Here is a 19,777-nt window from a genome sequence, read left to right on the forward strand (position 1 = left end):
GTGATGAAAAGAAGCTGCGCCAAATTCCAAACATTTTACAGACCTGTTTGAAGCATCTCATCTAACAAAGAAAAGATTGAAAAGAACAACCAGAAATCAAAGAAAGCCAATGTTCATGTAATCCCAAGGTGAAAAGAGATATTTGCTACAAAGCCAGAAACACGATAAGGAATCTGTTTATTGTATTTCTTTCAAATCTCCCATCCTTCCATCAGCAGTTCACTGGGTTCAGAGCTATTTTACACCATTTCTGAAGACCTTAACCCAATCAACCCCAATGGGAGGGCGTCTGTTAAGAGCTTCCTGCATCCTGACCACACCACAGCCTCCTTAATTCCCTAGTTGACCCCAAGTGTTTGCAGCTGCATCCCAGAATCACCCCCACCTTTCCACAGGGTGACAGGGACTGACACTGCAGAACTATCAACCAAACTCTAGGCCACAGTGAAGTTCCCCAATCTGCCTATCCCAGGGGCCTCAAAAGAACTAAGCATTCTACAGAGAAAGTAAAGCTTATGGCAGTGATGAAAGAAAATATTTCCTTTATCAAATACAAAGTATTTTGTTCATGAACCACTCTTCTACTTCACCAGAGATGGTTCAGAGTCTGACAAGCTTATTCCTTGCTGTCAAGTCTAAGAGTCAAGGATCTCAGAGGCAGCATCTGGTCCAGTCTCCCACCTTCCCACGGTTTTCCAATAAGCCAGAAACACAGCTTAACTTGGGAATTTCTAAAGTAAGTTCTAGAGGATGCTGTCTTCCATGTTTAACAATAAAGAAAAAAGTCATTTTATATCATACACATTAACAAGATGGGCATATTGTGATTGCTGGCAAATATTACCTTGCTCTAACCCATCAACCCAGCCCAATGCCTGAAGAGCTCCCCATCAGGAACGCTTCCTCCTCTCTTGAAGGCTTGCCCGTCTGCAGTGGAGGCAGCAAGCATGCACACTGCTTAGAGCTGCGGTTAGCTGTCAGCACTGGGTTGATGACCCAGCTCCTGCACTTTGCTGTGAGACAAGGCTTTGTTTCCCATTCTATAAAGCAGGGCTTGAGGTTACCTCTCAGGCTTGTGAGGTTTAATGAGTTACCATTGAATTGAAAACTTGATAAATACAAGCTATTTTTACTGAGGCTACAACTACACTATTACAAAATAAAAAGTGCAGCAGACTTGATTACTAGGGAAAGAAAACAATACTTCCCCCTTAGCCCTATTTCCTCTACCTAAATAACTGGATGGAGGGATGTGTGTAAGAGGCAAAAGAGAAGAAAAGCAACAAAAAACCTGGTGTTTCCTCCCCCGATAGTTTATTCTTTGCTGTTACACTTAACAGTTTACATATGTTTGGAAAATGCACTTGAACTTGATTAACCTCAGTGCTGCCAGACCTGCCTTGATGGAACACAGCACCCAGAGCGGCCCCACAGGCAGTCTCTGCCTTGGGATAGGGTCTGGGTCTTTTGTCTTACCACAATAGGAGAAAAAGGACCAGAGCTTTCTGCTGAGGCAGCAGAAGTTCAGGCCTGAGGCGGGAAGGGGTTGGAGGGAGCTGCCTGAGAAAGGTCCCCAAACCTGTTCTAACCCCTGGCCTGGCTGGCACCTGGGTAGGGCCTTCCGCACCACCAAACACTTGCTTTCAAGGACTCTAAATTAACATACAAGGAAATGGTTAATGTGTATGTTTTAATATGAAAAACCACAGCCATTTGTTCTTAATTCATCTTAGGATGGGGTGAACAATCAGAGATGGCTGCTGAAATGAAATGATTTGAAGAGTATAATGTAAAGAGGAAATTCATTTAAGAACCTTGTCATGGTACTATTTCCCAGATGGACTTTTAAGAGGGGAAAACAAGGAGTGGACCGGGTGGGTACATTCCATAGACTGTCATTTGAGGTAGGGGTCTATGCTCTCACCTAGGCATCATGGCAACAAGGACTGGGAGCAGGGACTAGGCCAGAGGGAGAACTGTGCTCTATGCTTTTTTGAACTATTAGGATTTATCATCTGCATTTTCATTTCCAAATTAAAACTGAAAAACAGAGTAAATGAGAAGTAGCAGGCAGCTCTACTCTGTGCTGCCCCAACTGGCCTTTGCTACTAGAATGTCACAGGCCTTGGACATTCAGGTCCAGACTGCTTATCTGGCTTCTCACAAAAAGGGTTCTGAGTGCAGGAAATTTTTTCAGGTTGCTTTTCATAGTGGTTTCTAGAGCAATGAGTGTGTCCTAGAAATAAGAACTCCAAGAGCAATTACAGTTCTGGGGTACATCTTTACAAGATCAGTCTCTGTCCCACCTACCTGTAGATTCCAGAGGCTAAGGGCCAGCACTGTTTAAGCACGTGCCTAAGCTCTGTCACCAGGACTCCACATATCCCCTTCTCTAGTGAAGGGACACTGACCAAAAAGCTTCTTGCCCTCCAGTCCCTCCCAGCACCAGAGCAGTACAACCTCTGCATACCTGCTTGGGCAAAGTCCTCTCTGAGGCCTACTGGGGCTCCTTGTGTTGCCCTGGTCAGGCTAGTGCTTTCCCTTGGTACCTTACTTGTTCTGTAGCTGTTACTTACTGCCAGCACCTCTGTCACTTTTCACACTGTCCCTTCTTTGTAGCCCAGCACACAAAACTCCAAGGAACCCCCACCCTTGCTCATACCCATTTCCTCCTGTATGTTCTCATTTTCCTTATCCCTGCCCCATCTCACAAGACCCTGTCCTCCCTGACCACATCAGGCCACAGGAATGTTTCCAGCCTTTGAAGGCACATATCATATGCTCTGGAAGCTGCCTATGACTGCCTCCAAGTCTATTCCCTTAGGCTGCAGCTTCATAGAGGACAGGAGCCATGCCTGGGGGACTAGGCACACACTAGTCCTCATGAGGTATCCACTGGCTGCTTTAAGATGAACTGCATAGTGGACTAAGTGGTCCTTAGTCCCTTGGCAGTTAACACACAGACAGCCTGTAGAAACTGTTCTTCTGGAGATGGGGCACTGTGGTGAGTGAGTTTAGAGAAGTTCCTTAAACTCTTTGAGCCTGTTTCCTCGTAAGCAAAATGGTGGTTTGAGGATTCAGTGAGCTGCTCAACATAAAGCAGTGTCTGGCACATGGTTATGTGCTCGGCATATGGCAGATGTTAGAACTTAAACTGCTGTCATCACCTAGAACTCAAAAGCACTTTCTCTTCACCCCCAAAACAATTACAAGCCACCGTCTCTGCCTCTGGAATAGATACTGCTGAAGGATGGGGTAAGGGGACGAGAAAAATGATGCGCTCCAGGTAAATGCCTTCGTTTTCTGAATGAGCAGCAGATATTGACTCTTAGCAGTCAATATCAAGATTGAAAGAGGCAATAGATAAATGTTAACCAAAGACTGCCTCAGCTATCAATTCCTATAAGGAGCATTAGTCAGGATATTGATAGCAAGAAAAGTCAATAATTAGCCATTTCCAGAGCCCTGGCTTTCCAAACCGTTTCCCCACCTCTGTAGGCCTGAAATGAAGAGAACCAACATTTTTAAAGACCTGGAGAGATCCTCTGTAGATAAATGGGAATGGTATCATGAACACCCATGAGAGGATGTTGTGGTTTGGATATGAGGTATCCCCCAAAAGCTCATGTGTGAGACAATATAGCAATGTTCAGAGGTGAAATGATCAGATTACGAGAGCTGTAACTTAATCAATGGATTAATCCATCAAATGGATTAATGGGTAGTAACTAGACAGGTGGGGCATGGCAGGAGGAAGCAGGTCACTGGGGGCATGGCTCTAGGAATTATATTTTGTCCCTAGTGCCTCTGTCATGAGCTGAGCAGCTTTCCCTCATCATGCCCTTCCACCATGATGGTCTCACCTCCAGCCCAGAGCTAACCATGGACTGAATCTCTAAAACCATGAGTTAAAATTAACTTTTTGTTAATTTTGTTGGGTATTTTGGTCACAACACAATGCTAACACAGAGGACACCTCAGTGTGAGGCACCACCTATAAAGGAAGCAGCTCTGGATACCAGGGAACCCATGCTTGCCAGCCACAAAATAAAAGATACACTTGCCTGAAAAGGGGCTGGGGTGGGACAAGAAGAAAGAAAGGAGTGGGGCAGGGGTCAGAACAGTAGGCTGAACCGGGCAGCCAGATAAATCCAAGGAGGATTTATGTCATCTTCTGGCAAACAGAACTGGAAGGGGTGACAGGAAGAGACAGACAGAAGGAGGCAGACTGTGATTAATACCCTTTGGGTTTACCTTCTTGTTACAACTTATTTATAGCTCTGAGGAGTGGCTTTTTCTTTTATGCTATTTTATTCTGGGTTGACTAGACATATAGCCCTCTAGTCAGGGAAAGAAAACAAGAGAACTGTAAATGTGTTCCATCAGTTGCTGATATTTTAGCAGGGAGACATTGGGAGAGAAGATAGATGCAGAATTCTGACCCATTTCCTTCTCTCAGTAAGTAGTTCTTTTTGAAGCCACGTACAGAGGCACCCTGGGGTATGGGTAGCACCCTTGCCAGAACACTGCAATCTTTAACCAGGTGGGCTGCTTTTCAGCTTCTGGCCACTTATGCTTTTCAAAGTAGAACTGAGACATATGTGGTGACTTTAGGGTACAGAGAGACAGAGCAGTCCCTGCAATGCTTCTAAAACCCTCCTATTTGCCAACAATAGCTACGCTGCCCCATGAACCTCCTTAGATAGATGTGGTCTACTGTGCTCGCCTGTTAATCCTACTTATTCTTCATTTAAACATCCAAGGGAGTAGTTTAGCTCTCATCAGCTTCCTGCATCTTACATTATTAATTATTTCCTCCTCCTGCTAACTGGTTTTCTCATCCTTCAATAAAATAACTATTTTTCCTGCAGCTGTGAAATGCCAGGCCTCGTGCTGGGAGCTGAGCAAAGGCAAGGGTGAGGTGCAGGGAGCAGTCTCCACCCTCAAGTCACTGACATGGCCTCTGACACGACTGGCACATACAGGCACTCAATACACATCCATGGAAGTCAACAATGTTCCTTTCAACCCCTGGCACCCAGCTTGGCACCCTGCCCTTGCTCAGGGAGTGGTAGGTCTTTCCTAAGTAGGTCACTCCAGATAGACTGCTGAAGACTGAGCTGAACATTGCAATGGTCAGGCAGTGATGAGGGATGGAGGTGCAGGGGTGTTCTCCAAGGCACTGGCCTGCTTTCATGTATTAGAATAGCACGATCCACTACAGGTGGCATGAACTAAAAGGCTACCATCCAGAGGAAAGCCCTGGACAGGCCCAGAAAGCAGGCAGGTGCAGTCTCCCAAACCCAAGTGGAGACTTGAGTTTGACTGGGGAACTGAGCAGGTTGAGGGGGGTTAGGGTGAGATCAAAGACTCTCAGATCCTCCCAACACTTACATTGGTCCAAATGTAAATAAGTCATCAACCTCTGCATACTACACGCACCCATTACCCTCCTATTTTTTGGCATTTCATTTTCAAGATTTATTTTGAAATAAAAAAGAAAAAAAGAATATTCTTCAAAAGATGTATACCATATACAAGAAAATCCTGGGAAGAGAAATGGGCACATGAAGGAGCTAGGAGGGAGATGCAAGTCTATTGCAGACCCTTTATTATCATGTGAATTTTGCCATGGGTATTATTACTTATTAAAGAAAATAAAATCAACAAAAGACCTAGTATGTATGAGAAAAAACATGAAAGACCTAGTATATATGAGAAACAAAGTATTTTATAATAAGACAGAAAGATCAACAAGGCAGAAAAAGATGTCCTGAAATAGCGCTAATTATATCTAGTAATTCTGTGTCTGATAAAGGTAGCATCTCAGATCACCAGGGAAAAGATGGGATATTCAATTAATTGTGCTGGGATAACTAGGTAAGCATATGGGACAAAAATAACTTGATCTGTATCTCACACCATATTTAAGAATAACTTCCAAAAGGCTCAAAGGAAAAATATGACAAATGAAACCTTTAAAAATACTAGGCAAAAGCATAAAGACATTCTTTTATAACCTTGAGGAGGGTCAGGATTTCCTAAGAATGACTCAAAGTACAGCAGAAATAGACTCATAAAGACTTCTATTCTTAACAGCATGTAAAATAACTATGTGAAATTTATTTTAAAATTTTATTTTAAAAAAAGATAACTCAAAGTGAAAAGATTATATAAAGACAAGCAAATCCAGAAGAGATCCAATAAAATTATAGAAATTAAAGTATAATAACTGAAAATTAAAATTTAGTGACCAAATTAAACAGTAAATTAGACATAGTTGAAGAGAAAATTAGCAAACTGGAAGATAGTTCTAGAAGACAGATCAGAAATAATTATCCAGAAAGTAATCCAGAAAGACATGAATAAACAATATGGACGAGATTAATAGATATGGAAGATAAAAAAAACTAATATATGCTTAATTTGTGTTCCAAAAAGAAATTAGAATAGATTTTGTTAAATAAATAATGGCTGAAAATTTCATAGATGAGATAAACACATGTTCAAAAACAACTTGAGAATATTTACCACAAAGATGCTTACTAAATGAAATTCTAAGAGATACACCTCAATCAAAAGTACAGTGATCCCAGATGAAAAAACTCACATTTAGTTTTGGTCGAACCTTTTCATTGTCTAAAACCAGAACCAGATTTAGTGGTGTTGTGAGCTTGTCTGTTGGCTCAAGCAAATACAGTACACTTAACGTGGAACTTGTCTACCTCTCTGTTGATCCTGATGGCACAAATGAAAACTGCATATTGCCCTTCAAAGGGATATCATGAGAGAACAGTGAGACTCCTTGACCATTAAAGATTTCTAGTTAATTTGAATGAGGGGCAGGATACATTGGCAACATCTGTAATCCCAATAGCTCAGGAGGCTAAGGCAAGAGGATCACAAGTTCAAACTCAGCCTCAGCAACTTAGCAAGGCCCTGAGCAACTTAGCAAGACCCTATCTCAAAATAAAACAATAAAAATGGGCTGGGGATGTGGCTCAGTTTTTGAGTGCCCCTAGATTTAATCCCCAGTACCAAAAAAAAAAAAAAGAAAAAAGCAATGAGATTTTTTTCAAGAATGGTGCTAGACATCTGAACATCCACATGTTAAAAAAAAAAAAAAAAAAGGAAAAAAATAATCTATATAAATTTCGCCTTACATCCTTGTGAAAATTAATTAACAAATGAATTATAGACCTAAATATAGTGTGTGAGACTGTAAATCTCCTGGAAAATGATATAGGAGAAAAATTTAGATGACCTTGGTTGGGTTTGGTGATGATCATTACCAAAGGCTCATTCCTGAAAGAAATACTTTTCAGGCTGGACTTCATTGAAATTAAAATTTTCTACCCTGTGAAAACACTATAAAGGGAATGAGAAGACAAGCCACAGACTGGAAGAAATATCTGCAAAAAGAAGCACTGAGGCCTTTCCTCTCTCCAATCCAAGTGTTGTAGTCCAACACCTAGACCTAGGAGAGAAGAGAAAAATGAGACCATTATTTCATGGAGTAGGCCCAGGTCACATTTGTACTCTCCTGGACAATTTTATGGACTTTTTAGAAGGACCAAATGAAGTACTACATGAAAACTCAGTTTTTGAGCTCTACAGCAGATTCATGTGCCCTGGAAGCAGCACATCCTCAAGCCACACTGTACATCCACATCTTGGGTAAGGCAGTGAAGAACTGGGGGACATCCCTGGCTTGGTGACTCCCAGGCTCTAGGCCTGACCCACTTGGGTCTGTTAATGTGCAGGCCACAGGATACCACATCTTAAGGCACATAATGATGTGCACACATGGTGACAAGCACCAAAGGCACATAGTGAGGAACTGAGTCTTCTTCAAGTTCTCGCTGAATGTCTACCCTGGAGACATCTTTCCCTCAGGAGACTGAAGGAGGGTTGATGTAGAAGCCCTCCTTAATCATTTCATAAGTGGCTTTATAAGATTATATATGAGTCTCTGTGATGAGACGATTGGTTATCAAATAAAATCATCAATAATATATGTTAATAAAAACAAATAATTAGACTAACATCTATCTCTTTTATACATACACACATAAAAGGCATGCAGTGCCAGCTTCTATCTCTTGGTAGTAGGATTGAGTGAGTTTTAGCTTCTTAAATTTCAAACACAAATTACTCACATAACCAAAAAAGGGACCATGCATTCAAATGCAGTCTGCACACACAAGGTATCCAGCACCCTGAAGTTTGAATTTCAGGGTCTCCAGCTTTATTCTAGTTGCAACCTCCTGGCTCCTTAAAGTTCTTCTTCATTTTCTGTGTATGTGTATATTTTTAATTAAAGAAAATGAGGCTCATAAAAGGCTCTGTAGAACACAATTAACACAGTAGCATGAGCCCTAGAGCAGCATCAACACCCCAGAAGGTTCCATCAAGCACTAGCTGGGTCTTTACCTGAAGTGTCAGTCTAAGGTAGGTACAGTCATGCAAATATGCAAGGGATGTGAGGCCATAGAGCACTAAGATCTGAACCTGACTGTCCTCTTCCTCCTGCTCTATGTTTACTTGGGTAAGTCCAGGACACACTTGGGTATCCCAGATACAAAGCAGCAAAGAGGCTTGAGACTGATTTTCAGTCAACTACAGGCCCTGCCTACCCCAATCTTCTAAGCTTATAAGATTCATTCTTTCCCACATCAGAAGTACCAAGTGTGATGACCTGGCTGAAATGAGTACCTGTGTAACAGGATGTGCAGCTGACAGGAAAGGGTTCTCTCTGCTTCACTTCTGGGAGATGGGAGTGGGAAAGAGGTGTGGTTCCCAGGACTAATACCCAAGACAGGCAAATCTGATCTGAGTTAGAGATCAGAAATCAAACAAGTTGCAACATGGAATGAGGATGATCATTTTGTTAGCTAAAACCAGATGGCCAGGTGTATTTCTAATAACTACCCCTTTTCCTTGGGATTCTATTGCAGGATGCAACCAGGCCTGAGGACTAAACCTCATTCAGTCTATAAAGTGGCCATAACATCACCCCAGCGACCCTGCTTCTTCTCCAGGTCAGGAGCTGGCCCTGAAACTTCACAATAGTTAGCCATGAATCTAAGGTAGCTTCACATTTGTAGCATCCACTATTAGAGGATGCTGGGTACTTGTCAGAGGAGTGTAGAGATTCTGGTCATTGAGAAGAGATACAAGAGAAAAGACCAAGGTTTAAAACATGGAGGATTAGGAATATGTAAATTTAGATGTCATCATCATTTTATAGACTAAATCCAAGCAAGACAGAAAAGAACATATATTCTAGCTACAAGAAACAAAAATATACTAGATTTTAAACAGACCAGAGCTTAGCTCTGATCTAAGCAGTGGTCACCTAGGGAGGGTCTATGCATATTCCAGTGATACTAGTCTTGGGAGCTAGAAGTAGTGCTTTCCATCCTGCTAAATGTCAGAAGTCCTCTGCAGGTGGATTTGATTTTTACAAACAAGCTTAAATCACTATGAGGTAAGTTGGTAGAATAAGATGTGTGATCAGTCTATGTAGTAGGGTTTCTGGGCAAACAAGAAAAAGAATGTCATTATAAAGGAACCAGGCCCATTTTCTTGGGGTCTGGTTGAAAGGTTTTTCTTTCCAGGGCAAGCTCCCTGAGAGTAGGGACTCTTGTCTTGAATCTCAGAGTCTAGAACAGGTCCCCAAGCTAGCATATGAGTGATTCAGCTCAGAATAATAAGTGTATGGCTTCCCAAAGTGACTTCCTCACTTACATGTTCCAGCACTAGCTATGTGCTGGGCTCAGTATAGAGACGGAAGGCCTAGATCGTGCTAGCTATTAGTCCAGCCTGGTTCCTCAATGGCACAACAAACCAGACCTAAGCTCCTTCTTTAAGATGACTTTCTATTTTGATTCTTTACTCTTAATAGTGCCATCTCATGGGCTTAGCCAGCAAGCAGTCTATGCTCTGTTATGCAAAATATTTTTATTGTTATTCCTTGAAAGACTTTAGTGGTAAAAACTTGGGAACAACTACATCTCACATTTCCTTTCCTGGAGATTCACAATGACACCTGGATGTAAGAGACTCTGAAAAGTCTTACAGTATAGAAGGTTGTTTTACTCAGTGGTCCCAAATTAAAACAAGTTCCTTTATGAAGGAACTCAACAAAGTTTTTCATTTATCCATCTCCAAAGAGGGAGAATGGGTCTAGGTCATGCCCTGATTTCAGTCATAGGACCATGTTTTTTGGTAAAGTGCCACTTATATGTCATTAAACACCCCATCATCAATGAAAATTCAGGGGGAGGGGAAAAGTCATATCACATGTTTTTTTTTTTTTTTTTTTTTGACATGTTTCCTACACCCAGCACTGTCTAGTTTCGTTCTTGGACTTAAGTAGAGTCAGGTTCCCTTAAAACACCATTAATCTAAAAGTTCCACAGAGTTGTGGCGAATGGCACACACCTATAATCCCCAGCTACTTGGGAGATTGAGGCAGAATTTCAAGTTCAAGACGAGCCTGGGCAATTTAGTATGATACTATCTCAAAATAAAATTTAAAAGGCTGTAGATCAGTGGTAGAATGCGTGCAAAGATGGTGGCTGGGCAGAGGCTGTCCCTGACTACCCCAGTTTCCTGCATAATCACACTTGTTTTTATCTGTCCTTATTGAGTGTTCACTATGAATGCTGGTTAAATGTTTCAGATGCATTGCCAGGTCTCATAGCACCCAAAAGGTGGTGATTCTATGGTCATCTAGGTCAAGGGGCAAAACAGAGCAAGGACAGTCAGTCCCAGGACACTGAGGAGCCCAAGAGACAGTATCACAATCTTCAGGAAGAGCTCTGGGAAGGGTCAGGCAGAGCTTGAAGCTAGATGCACAGAGATCTGGGGAAGGAGTTGTCTGGTTGTTAGACTCAAGTTTGTTCCAAATGCTTCCTTCCTTTAAGTATGGCAGATTAATGGACTCTGCAACCAAGAGAAGAAACAGAAACCAGCTTCAAGTTGCAAGGCTTCATATCCCTCCATCCTTGAGAAGGATAAGGAAGAATATTTCCATGAAGAATGTGCTCTTCACAGAGGTCCTTATAACAGGGTTCCCATGGCTCTGGCCTGCAGGGGTGCCACCAAGTCACCTATTCCTTGGCTGGTTTGGCCTCAGCTGTTGTGTAACAGGACCATGCTTAGCTCCTGGATAACCTGGAAAATCCTTAGTGGTTTCCACGAATGAGCCAGGAACTCTGGACAGAAGGAGCCTGTTGCATCAGACAGAAGAGTCTGGCAAAATAGGGCATCCTGAGGTGTTGGGTAATAACAGGCTTTAGAAGGAAGGTCCTGTGGCTACTTGAAATAACTCAGGGAGCAGGCCTGAAGCTGCCAAGATATCTATCAGTGTCTGGGAAGGCCTGGTAAGTTTGAAGCAGCTGGAAGGACAACAGGCCCTGATGGGCAGTGACAGTTCCTGTCACCATCCCTTAAAGGGGGCACCCTAGTAGTCAGACAGGATTACTGGGGATCCCCTCCTCTCCTGCACTTTAACCAGAATGCTAATGGTCAACATGTGAGCACACGCAGGTACGGGCAATAAAAAGAACCACACATGCAGCTCCTTCTTCAGCCTCATAACAACTCTCAGAGGCAATGATAGGGATCCTCATTTTACTGATGATCAAACCAAAGCACACAGCTGTAAGTGGCTTGCCCAAGGCCACAAATAAGAACTGGCAAGTCTGACACTAAGATCTACCTTCTTAACTTCCCAGCTCTAGAATTTGGCAGAGTCCCAAGTATCCCAAGCTGGTCACCAAGGAAATGTCAGCTCAGTGCTTCAGAAGGTGGGCCCTGCAACTCAGCAGTCCTACTAGCAACCCCTGAGCACCCAGACCCCTCCTGGTCTCTCACTGGAGACTTATGAAGGCAGGAGGCCAGCCAAGCTACTTCAAATGGGCATCCGTGTGGCCCACCCCCATCACCATGCCTGCAATTATTTGCACCACCTGTAAGAGGCTTGGCCATATGGACGAGAAAACAATACTTTCATAGGGTCTTCAGATGACAACAAGCAGGGCATCACTGGTAACAAGAGTCCTCCAGGATTTGCAAACCCCACTCAGTCCCTTTTCCTCAAAGCATAAGTGGTTCTGTCTCATTACAGCCTTTTTCTTACTTGGATCTGATTCTGGACAGGAAGTTCGCTGCGGGTAGGGATGGGTCAGGTGCTTGTCTATGTCAAACATATCATAGCCTTTGGTGAGAACCTGCTGAATGGTGGGACTTCCCCCAGCTGTTTGCCTTGTGTTAGATCATGAAGTTTGGGCCACATCCTTGACTAGACCCCAAGCTGCTGAGGGGATAGTCCTCCAGCCTCTCCCTTTCTGTAGCTTCCTCACACTCTGGGAAGGGGTTGACACACTTCCACACAAAGGAAGTGTGTCAAATGAATGGCAGAGCTCCTCTTCAAGCCCTTGTAGGGCTGGTTGGACCATCCCTCCCCAGGACTCAGCTGATATCTCCCCCTCAGAGAAGCTTTCCCTGGCTAGCTCCTCTCCAGGTCCCTGGATCACTGGGCCCTCCTTTGGCCTGTTCACCCCCTCCCTCATAGCGCTTGTGACAATGTAATTGTCTGAATTGGCTGGTTTCTCCCAGACTAGACTGGAAGAAGCAGAGCCCATTCTGCCCTGATCATTCCTGTGCTGTCATGCAGGACTTTGCACAGAGCCTGGCAGACAGCAGGTGCTCATTAAGTGTGGACATGAGTGATAAAAGGTCTTCAGTGCAACAAAAGCAAAGAGCAGTGTAGAAAGAGACCTAGGTCTACCTCTCCTTCTCACTCAGGCAACCAAACCAAAGTTCAGAGTAGGCAGATGCCAAGAACTCCCAAGTGCCCCTTTGTTCCCACATCCCAATCCAATGGGCTGAGGGTTGTCACCATCCAAGAGCAGTTAGCATGGTGTACAGCACTGTTCTGGATGTGTGTGCACCAGACACAGCCCCAGAGGTCAGCTCTTATACCATCAGCACAGAGAACACAATGGCCACAGGAGTAACAGCACAGCACTAAACACTCAGAACATTCTTCTGAAGTCACTAGGGCCAGACTCCATGTGGGGAGCAGGCACTGGGCAGTGGTCATGCCAGTGAATCAATGTTGTGTGCAGGCAGAAGAAATGGCTCAGATTCAGCCAACTATAGCCCTGCTAGGACTTTATACAATGTAAAATATGTGTATCACTCTTTAATATGCATGAGTTGATGAGGCTGATGATAGAGTAAGGAACAGCTTTGAGTTACTTTCCCAGCCACAGTGATGGGCTGCCCTGACTATTCCCACTATCCTTTATGATCACTATCACACACCATGATAGCTGGGCCAGGGACAAAAGCAGGACAAAAGACAAGGTCTCCAGCCTCCCAGGAGTAAAGATCCTCTGACCTTGACTTCATGAGCAGCAGGGTCAGATTCAGAACCAGCTAGGCACAGCCAAGGGAACCATACAGATATTCTGAGGAGCACAAGTAGTCTAAGATATGATGGAATGATAGTACTTCCCCATCACACTCTGCCAAGAAAACAGAGAATGCTAGAGGAAGAAATGATGATATTGTACTTAACCTGAAGATAGTGTCTGAGAACATCCAAGAGGCAAGGTCATTATGACATTCAGAAGCCAAAAGCCAGGGTCTGGGTTTGTATAGCACAGAAGCTTTTCCATTGTGCTCAAATAAAGCTCCTTTGGCTCTCACAGCAGCCTGGAAGTGGTGGGGGTAGGGACAGTTGTCTCCATCTGAGTTGTAAGGAAAATAGGGCCCAGAGAGGTTAAGTGACTCAACCTTTGTCATATAGCATATAAACTGCTATGCAAGAACTAGAATGACCCCTCCTCGGGACTCTGGCTGATTGTCAATGCTATACAAAACTTTCCTGGGTGTGTCACCTAAATTCTCGGCCTCTGTTTCCTCATCCATGTAATGAAAAAATCATGCCTAGCTCACGCTATCAGGTTCCCCACTTATAAGTCTCTGCCAAGTAGAAAGGCAAAAATCCCAGAATATGTGCAAACACCTTGTAAACAGAGCACAACCATTACTTTTCGTGCCTAGGTGAACACAAGAACTTTACCTTCCTCATGACTGAGTTTGCTTCAGGGAAACCCTTGGCCTTGCCATATTGAAACTGGGAAAGCAGAAAGCCATCCAGATCATTTGCTGCCTGGCTGTGCCACTTTGGAAGAGCCAACTGTCTTGCTGAATCTCCTCTTTCAGAAGACTGTGCAAAGTATCAAGCCTGCTGCTTCTTGGCACGATGCAACCTACCTGCTCATGTATAGAGAAATAAGTGGTAAAAACATTACAGAAGGGCAGCAGGATCTGGGGCCTTTCTCAACTTCTTAAATGTTGTATTGTAGGCAAGTCCTTTCATGCTTTAGAGGCCTGATTTTCACCTTCCTAAAACTAGGGTAGCACCCCTTAATTTTTATGAAAACACAAATAAGATTATATCTGAAAAAAGACCAAGGATCCCTTGGAGAGATGGCTGATTTCAGAACTGGGGCAAGGAAATCCAGGGTGAGACTGAACGTCTTATTGTGTTGGACAGCAAGGAAATGTACAGAAACCAGTGGAGATACAGCAAAGGGACATAAGAATCAGGTTGATCAAATTTGAGATAATTAGAGCATTAAAAGGAATAGTAACATGAATGGGGTATAACCCACTAAATTAAATGATGATCTAACACTGGTAGCACAAAAAATAAAAAGAAGAGAAGGGCATAGGAAAACTCTTACTTACAGAAGAAGGCTACCCTAATGAAGTACGGAAATGAAAGAAATGTAAAAGTCGCAATAATAACAGATTCAGGGAAGATCATCAAGGAATGCTAAAGCCACTAGGTGACAACTGTGATATGAGATGTGCAGAAGTGCAACTTAGCTGGATGAGCAAGCTGAACATCACCACTGACAGCACAAACCCATATCAGGTGTGATACACAGGAAAGGACTCATCTCCTTCGAGAGTGACACCTGCTCTAATCATGAGACCAGCCCAGATGGAAGGACATTCTGCAAAACAACTGGCCTGGACTCTCCAAAAATGTCAAGATTTTAAATCTTCCATTTTAAGAACGGAAAAACCTGGAGAATTGGTCAAGATTAGTATAGGCTGGCCAAACCTGAATGCCAGATGCAATGGATAATCCTGAAATGGATGCTGGATCAGGAAAGGGAAACAAACAAAACCATAAAGGGTGTTATTGTGGCAACCAAGTATTTTCAAATTGGACTATGTAACAGCCAAAAATAAGTAACAGAGGCATCTGTGAGCATATGCGTGCACACACACATACTTGAGGAGACATAAAGCAAATGGGAAAAATTATTAACAACTGAAAAATCTAGATGATAATGGTTGTCATACTATTTTTGTAACTTTTCTGTAGGTTTGGAAAGCTTCAAAATAAAAGAAACAGAAAAAAGTCCTATCAGTCCTTGGCAGACTTATAAGAACTGCCTTATCTGAGCCCAGGTGTCCATGGTTGACCTGGCACACTCACCTGTCAGGTATTCCAAGACAGCAGCCATGTACACGGGTGCCCCCACTCCAATCCTGTACTTGGGGTGGCCTTTCTTGATGTACCGCAGCATCCGCCCCACAGGAAAGATGACGCCTGCCTTGGCGGACCTGGAGGTCTTGGTGGACTTCTTCTTCCCACCACGGCTCGACATGGCAGTGGCCCTGGAAGCGGATCAGCAAGCACACTGTGAAGGCAAGAGCACACCCAATCAGGATCACATCACAGCCCCTTTCTTCCAGGTACACTCGGGTCATCTGACAGGCACAGGCCTGGCCATACACCACCTGCAGCTGCTAAACTCTCTAAGCCCAATTTACACACTCTGCTGGAGCAGTTTGATCTCCAAGAAGAGAAAGGCTCAGCTTAGCACATCAATTTTATTGGTCATCTCCATTTAACAGTTATCCTAACAGTGACTTCTCTTAAGTGCCTTGCTTTATGCCTCATGATGTAAAAGAAAATGGGATTTCTTGTTTATGTTCTACATACTTGTTTAAAAGTTGCATCGTCATAACACTTGAGATGGGGCTAATAAATTTGTAGTAAAAAGAAGAGTGTTACTTGCAACTAGAATGAAGATAGAAAGCCAGAAATCTGGGTTTTGTGATGAAAGCAGTATCTTTATATAACTATCCTGATCCAAGACAGGCAAGAGCAGTGTATAGAATTTAGTATTGTATACAGCCAGGTTGGGATAAAAGGCCCTTGGAGTACTTTGGGTACACTGAGGAAAGGGGGCTATCTCAACCCAATGCCCCACCTCCACAGTCTACAAGATGCCCTCTTCAACCCTCCAACATGACTGCATCCAGCTTATCACTATGTTAATCAAGTGGTAGCAGACAACTCCTTCAAAGAGCTACCCCACTCATTCCAATCTACCTTCTACTCCATGGCCAACGCAATCGGCACACACATAAGAATATGTCCTGGTCCCAGTTCCAAAGTGTGCCAGGGATGCCACAAGTCCCAAGATAAAATCAAGACCTCTGTCCACCATGCAGGCCTGACACATCTGTCAAGCTTCACCTTGCACTACTTGTATTCCAACCTTGGACACAGTGAGCCACAGGGGAATTCTCCCAGATGCCCGCCTTCTTCTTCATCTCCCCTGCATTTGCAGAAACTGTTTTACCATGATTGCCTTTATCCTTTGTCTTTGCTCTTGGCCCTCCATCTATCACTTCTGAGTTCTTGGGTGAGTGCTAGGGTTTGGCTACTCCACCCTCAAGGTTCTACGGGCTTCAGGCCACAGCAACGGTGTGCATGTCCCTATCTCCCATCAGGCTGCAAGCTGGTGGAGGGCTTCCTTGACTATATCTCTCGGGTAGCATGTGCTAACTCAAAGCCTTCTGTTCACTCGTGTGCACTTCTATGCCAGGCAGAAGTGATCCCTGCCCTCCTGAGCTGGTGGGGAAAGAGACAATAAGTAACCCTAGTCATTTATATGATATGTATCATAAGTAGTTCAAAAGGGCCAATTCAGGGTGCTGGGAAAGGGGATGTGAGGAATCTCAGCTTGTTCTGGAATCTCCTTGATGCCTGTCCTATGGAATATCATGTTCAACCCACTGAACCAAATGGACAGGTCTCTCCAGTACTGAGAAACAGGTCAGGCTCTATGGTGTGTGAACCCCTCCAGTTCCAACAGTCTAGATCACAGGACTAGGAGTCCTTGTTACTCTCACACTCCTCCTTACACTGGGGACCACCAGGTTCACACCTAACATCTCTATGACCCTGAGAGCATCTCAAGTCATCTGGCTGACAGAAGAACTCCTGGACCCTCTGGGCTGCTGTGTCATCAGGCCCCTCTGCAGGGGTTAGGTGACTTAGGCCCCTATGATGAGAGAGATTTGTACTGTGCCTTGTCAGGGCACCACAAATCTTAAGGACTCATAATACTAGACAGAGACCCAGAGGATCAAAGTTTTTCTGAAACAATTAACTGATCCCATTTCTTGTGGTAATGCACTGTTTTAAGATATCTCTTGCAAACAGGTCCTGTGCTCCCTCTTAAGCAGGAATAGTATGCATGTTCCTGTGTTTTAGGAAGAGTTGTCACTGGTTTCCTGGCACTATCTGGCTTTACTACAAAAGTGCTTCACAGACCAAAAACCCAACATCTTTGGACTAAAAGCTAATCTGGAGGCCTCCACTCCTTCAGTAGAGGAGGCCTGTGGTCAGGGTTGATTACTGGCAGCTTAGTCCCTTTCCGACTGGAGCAGACTCATCTATGCTCTAGCAGACCTGTAGGGTGTGTCTAGGGCTGCCTCTGCAGGAAGTTGACAGTGTTCTCCAGAGAGAAGCCATTAGCCCCACATCTGGCAGGTACTGCTCACACTTACTTTTTAAGAGTGATGCTCTTTGTGTTTCCCTCCTCTAACTGTAGCCAAGGGGCTCTATGCCAACATGCTAGTGATTCCTAGTCTCCAGGCCAGTGCACACTTGGTTGCTGGGCACCAGAATTGCATTGTGACTGCCTATATCAAGGGTCCGTTTATCAGTCCCCTAGACCCCTTGAATTCCTCTGTGTCTTTTGGCCTCATCAGTGGCATTATCATATACCATGCCACTCAAGCATAAGTCATCCTTTCCTGCGTGCCCCATTGCACCCAAGTGCCAATGGCCACCACCAAGTGCAATGCCAAGCTCTGTCCAAGCCATGTGCAGAACCTCAGCCTCCTCACTTCTCATTCCCCTCCCTGCCCTCCTTCAGCTTCCTTACCACTCATTATTCTCCTATCACCAGACTTTCACCACAGACAACAGAGGCACCTCTGCCCACTCTGATGGCTCCCTATCACCCTAAGTTCCAAGCCTGCCATAAATAACACCCTTCAACTACTGCTACAGCATTGCTTCCTGGCACTCCTGCACATGTTTAGCCACCCCATGCTACCCTTGATTTCCTGAGACTGTCATGCTACATAAAGGATGTCTCTGAACATGCTTCTCCTGCCTGGAACACCCTTTGTCCTCTTGTCAAACTGCTCATATTTCCTATCTGCCATGGGGGTTTCTTAGATATGGTCACTGCCTGATTTATGTTCCCATAGCATATATCCTGACATGTGTGCCTGCCTCCCCAACTCTACTGAACTCTCTTAGGTCATCATGGTTTTTCCAGTGCCACGCTGCTAGCAGAACACCTTCACATCTCATCTTGAGTCAGGCCTCTGTCCAATTAGCAACCTCAAAACTTATCTGGGCCCACGAGGTTCTTACAGAGATTCTGTTCTTCCCCTTTCCCGTGTTCTTTCTGCACTTCTAACTATAGTTCTCCAAGCTATGAAAGAATTGTGACTAAGCTCTGCAGCCTCATGACATGCAGCAGCATGCAGTGGTTTGTGAAACACCCTCTGGAAAAATCACCCCACAGCTGTGCAGTCTCCAGATCAACCTATGAGTGGGCCAGATCCATTCTGCTCTTCAGAGGTCTCTGGAGGTAGGGATTGCTCTGGCCCAATACCAATGTGAAGACAGAATAGCTATGAGGGAAATGACTCTTGAGCATGATTGATAACTAGAAGGTGAAAGCCAGACTGACCCAATTCTAGTCATGGCTCTGCCACTTAATGGCCATGGGGCCTTGAAAATGGGATTTAACCCCTCTATATCAATTTTTTTCATCTATCCAGTAGAGATGATGATAGTGAAGACCTCAAAGCCTTAGTGGGAGAATTAGTCAGAACATGCTTGAAAGGGGTCTAATACTACCTCACTGAGCAGGTACTCAGTAGTTAACAAAACAACACAGTGTGTATCAGAAGAAAAAAGGCCGCTCTCAAAGAACAGGTGTTGGACATTTGTACTGGTGAATGTATTGCAGGGTTGCTTTAACAAATAAGTCCCTACAATTTATTACTTACTCATGAAAAATCCTGGTACACTTGGGATGTGGTTTGTTCCTAAAGATTAATGTGATGAAAAGCTGGGTCTCTTGTGTGATGACGTTATAAGGTGGTAGGACCTTTAAGAGGTGGGGCCTGGTGGGAGGTTACTGCTGGCACCTTCCCTGAATCACTCTCTGGCTTCTTAATCACCATGATTTCCCCCTCTTGCATATGTTCCCACCACTGTGATGCCATCTGCCATGATGATGCTAGGACTATGACCTTTACAAAGAAGTTTATTTAGTTATAACTCCAAGCTAAACTTCTTTTCTTTGTAAAGTTACTAGCTCACATTTTTCATTATAGCAACAGAATGCTAACTAGT

The 19,777-nt window shown here is 44.0% G+C and overlaps 1 protein-coding gene across 4 annotated transcripts in view; it reads right to left on the reverse strand.

The window, feature by feature from the left end:
• LOC124109393 (core histone macro-H2A.1) overlaps window positions 1-19,777 on the reverse strand; it is a 63,557-nt gene that overhangs the window by 37,518 nt on the left and 6,262 nt on the right. For all 4 annotated transcript variants that reach the window (XM_046467974.2, XM_046467972.2, XM_046467973.2 and 1 more), the window contains exon 2: window positions 15,536-15,740. In XM_046467974.2, the coding sequence (XP_046323930.1) occupies window positions 15,536-15,707 (172 nt within the window). In that variant the 5' untranslated portion in view covers window positions 15,708-15,740. The remainder of the gene's footprint in view (window positions 1-15,535; window positions 15,741-19,777) is intronic.

The sequence above is a fragment of the Marmota monax genome, unplaced genomic scaffold, assembly GCF_021218885.2.
Source record: "Marmota monax isolate L192 unplaced genomic scaffold, Marmota_monax_Labrador192_F-V1.1 WCK01_AAM20220418_F8-fsc00196, whole genome shotgun sequence".
Classification (NCBI taxonomy): domain Eukaryota; kingdom Metazoa; phylum Chordata; class Mammalia; order Rodentia; family Sciuridae; genus Marmota; species Marmota monax.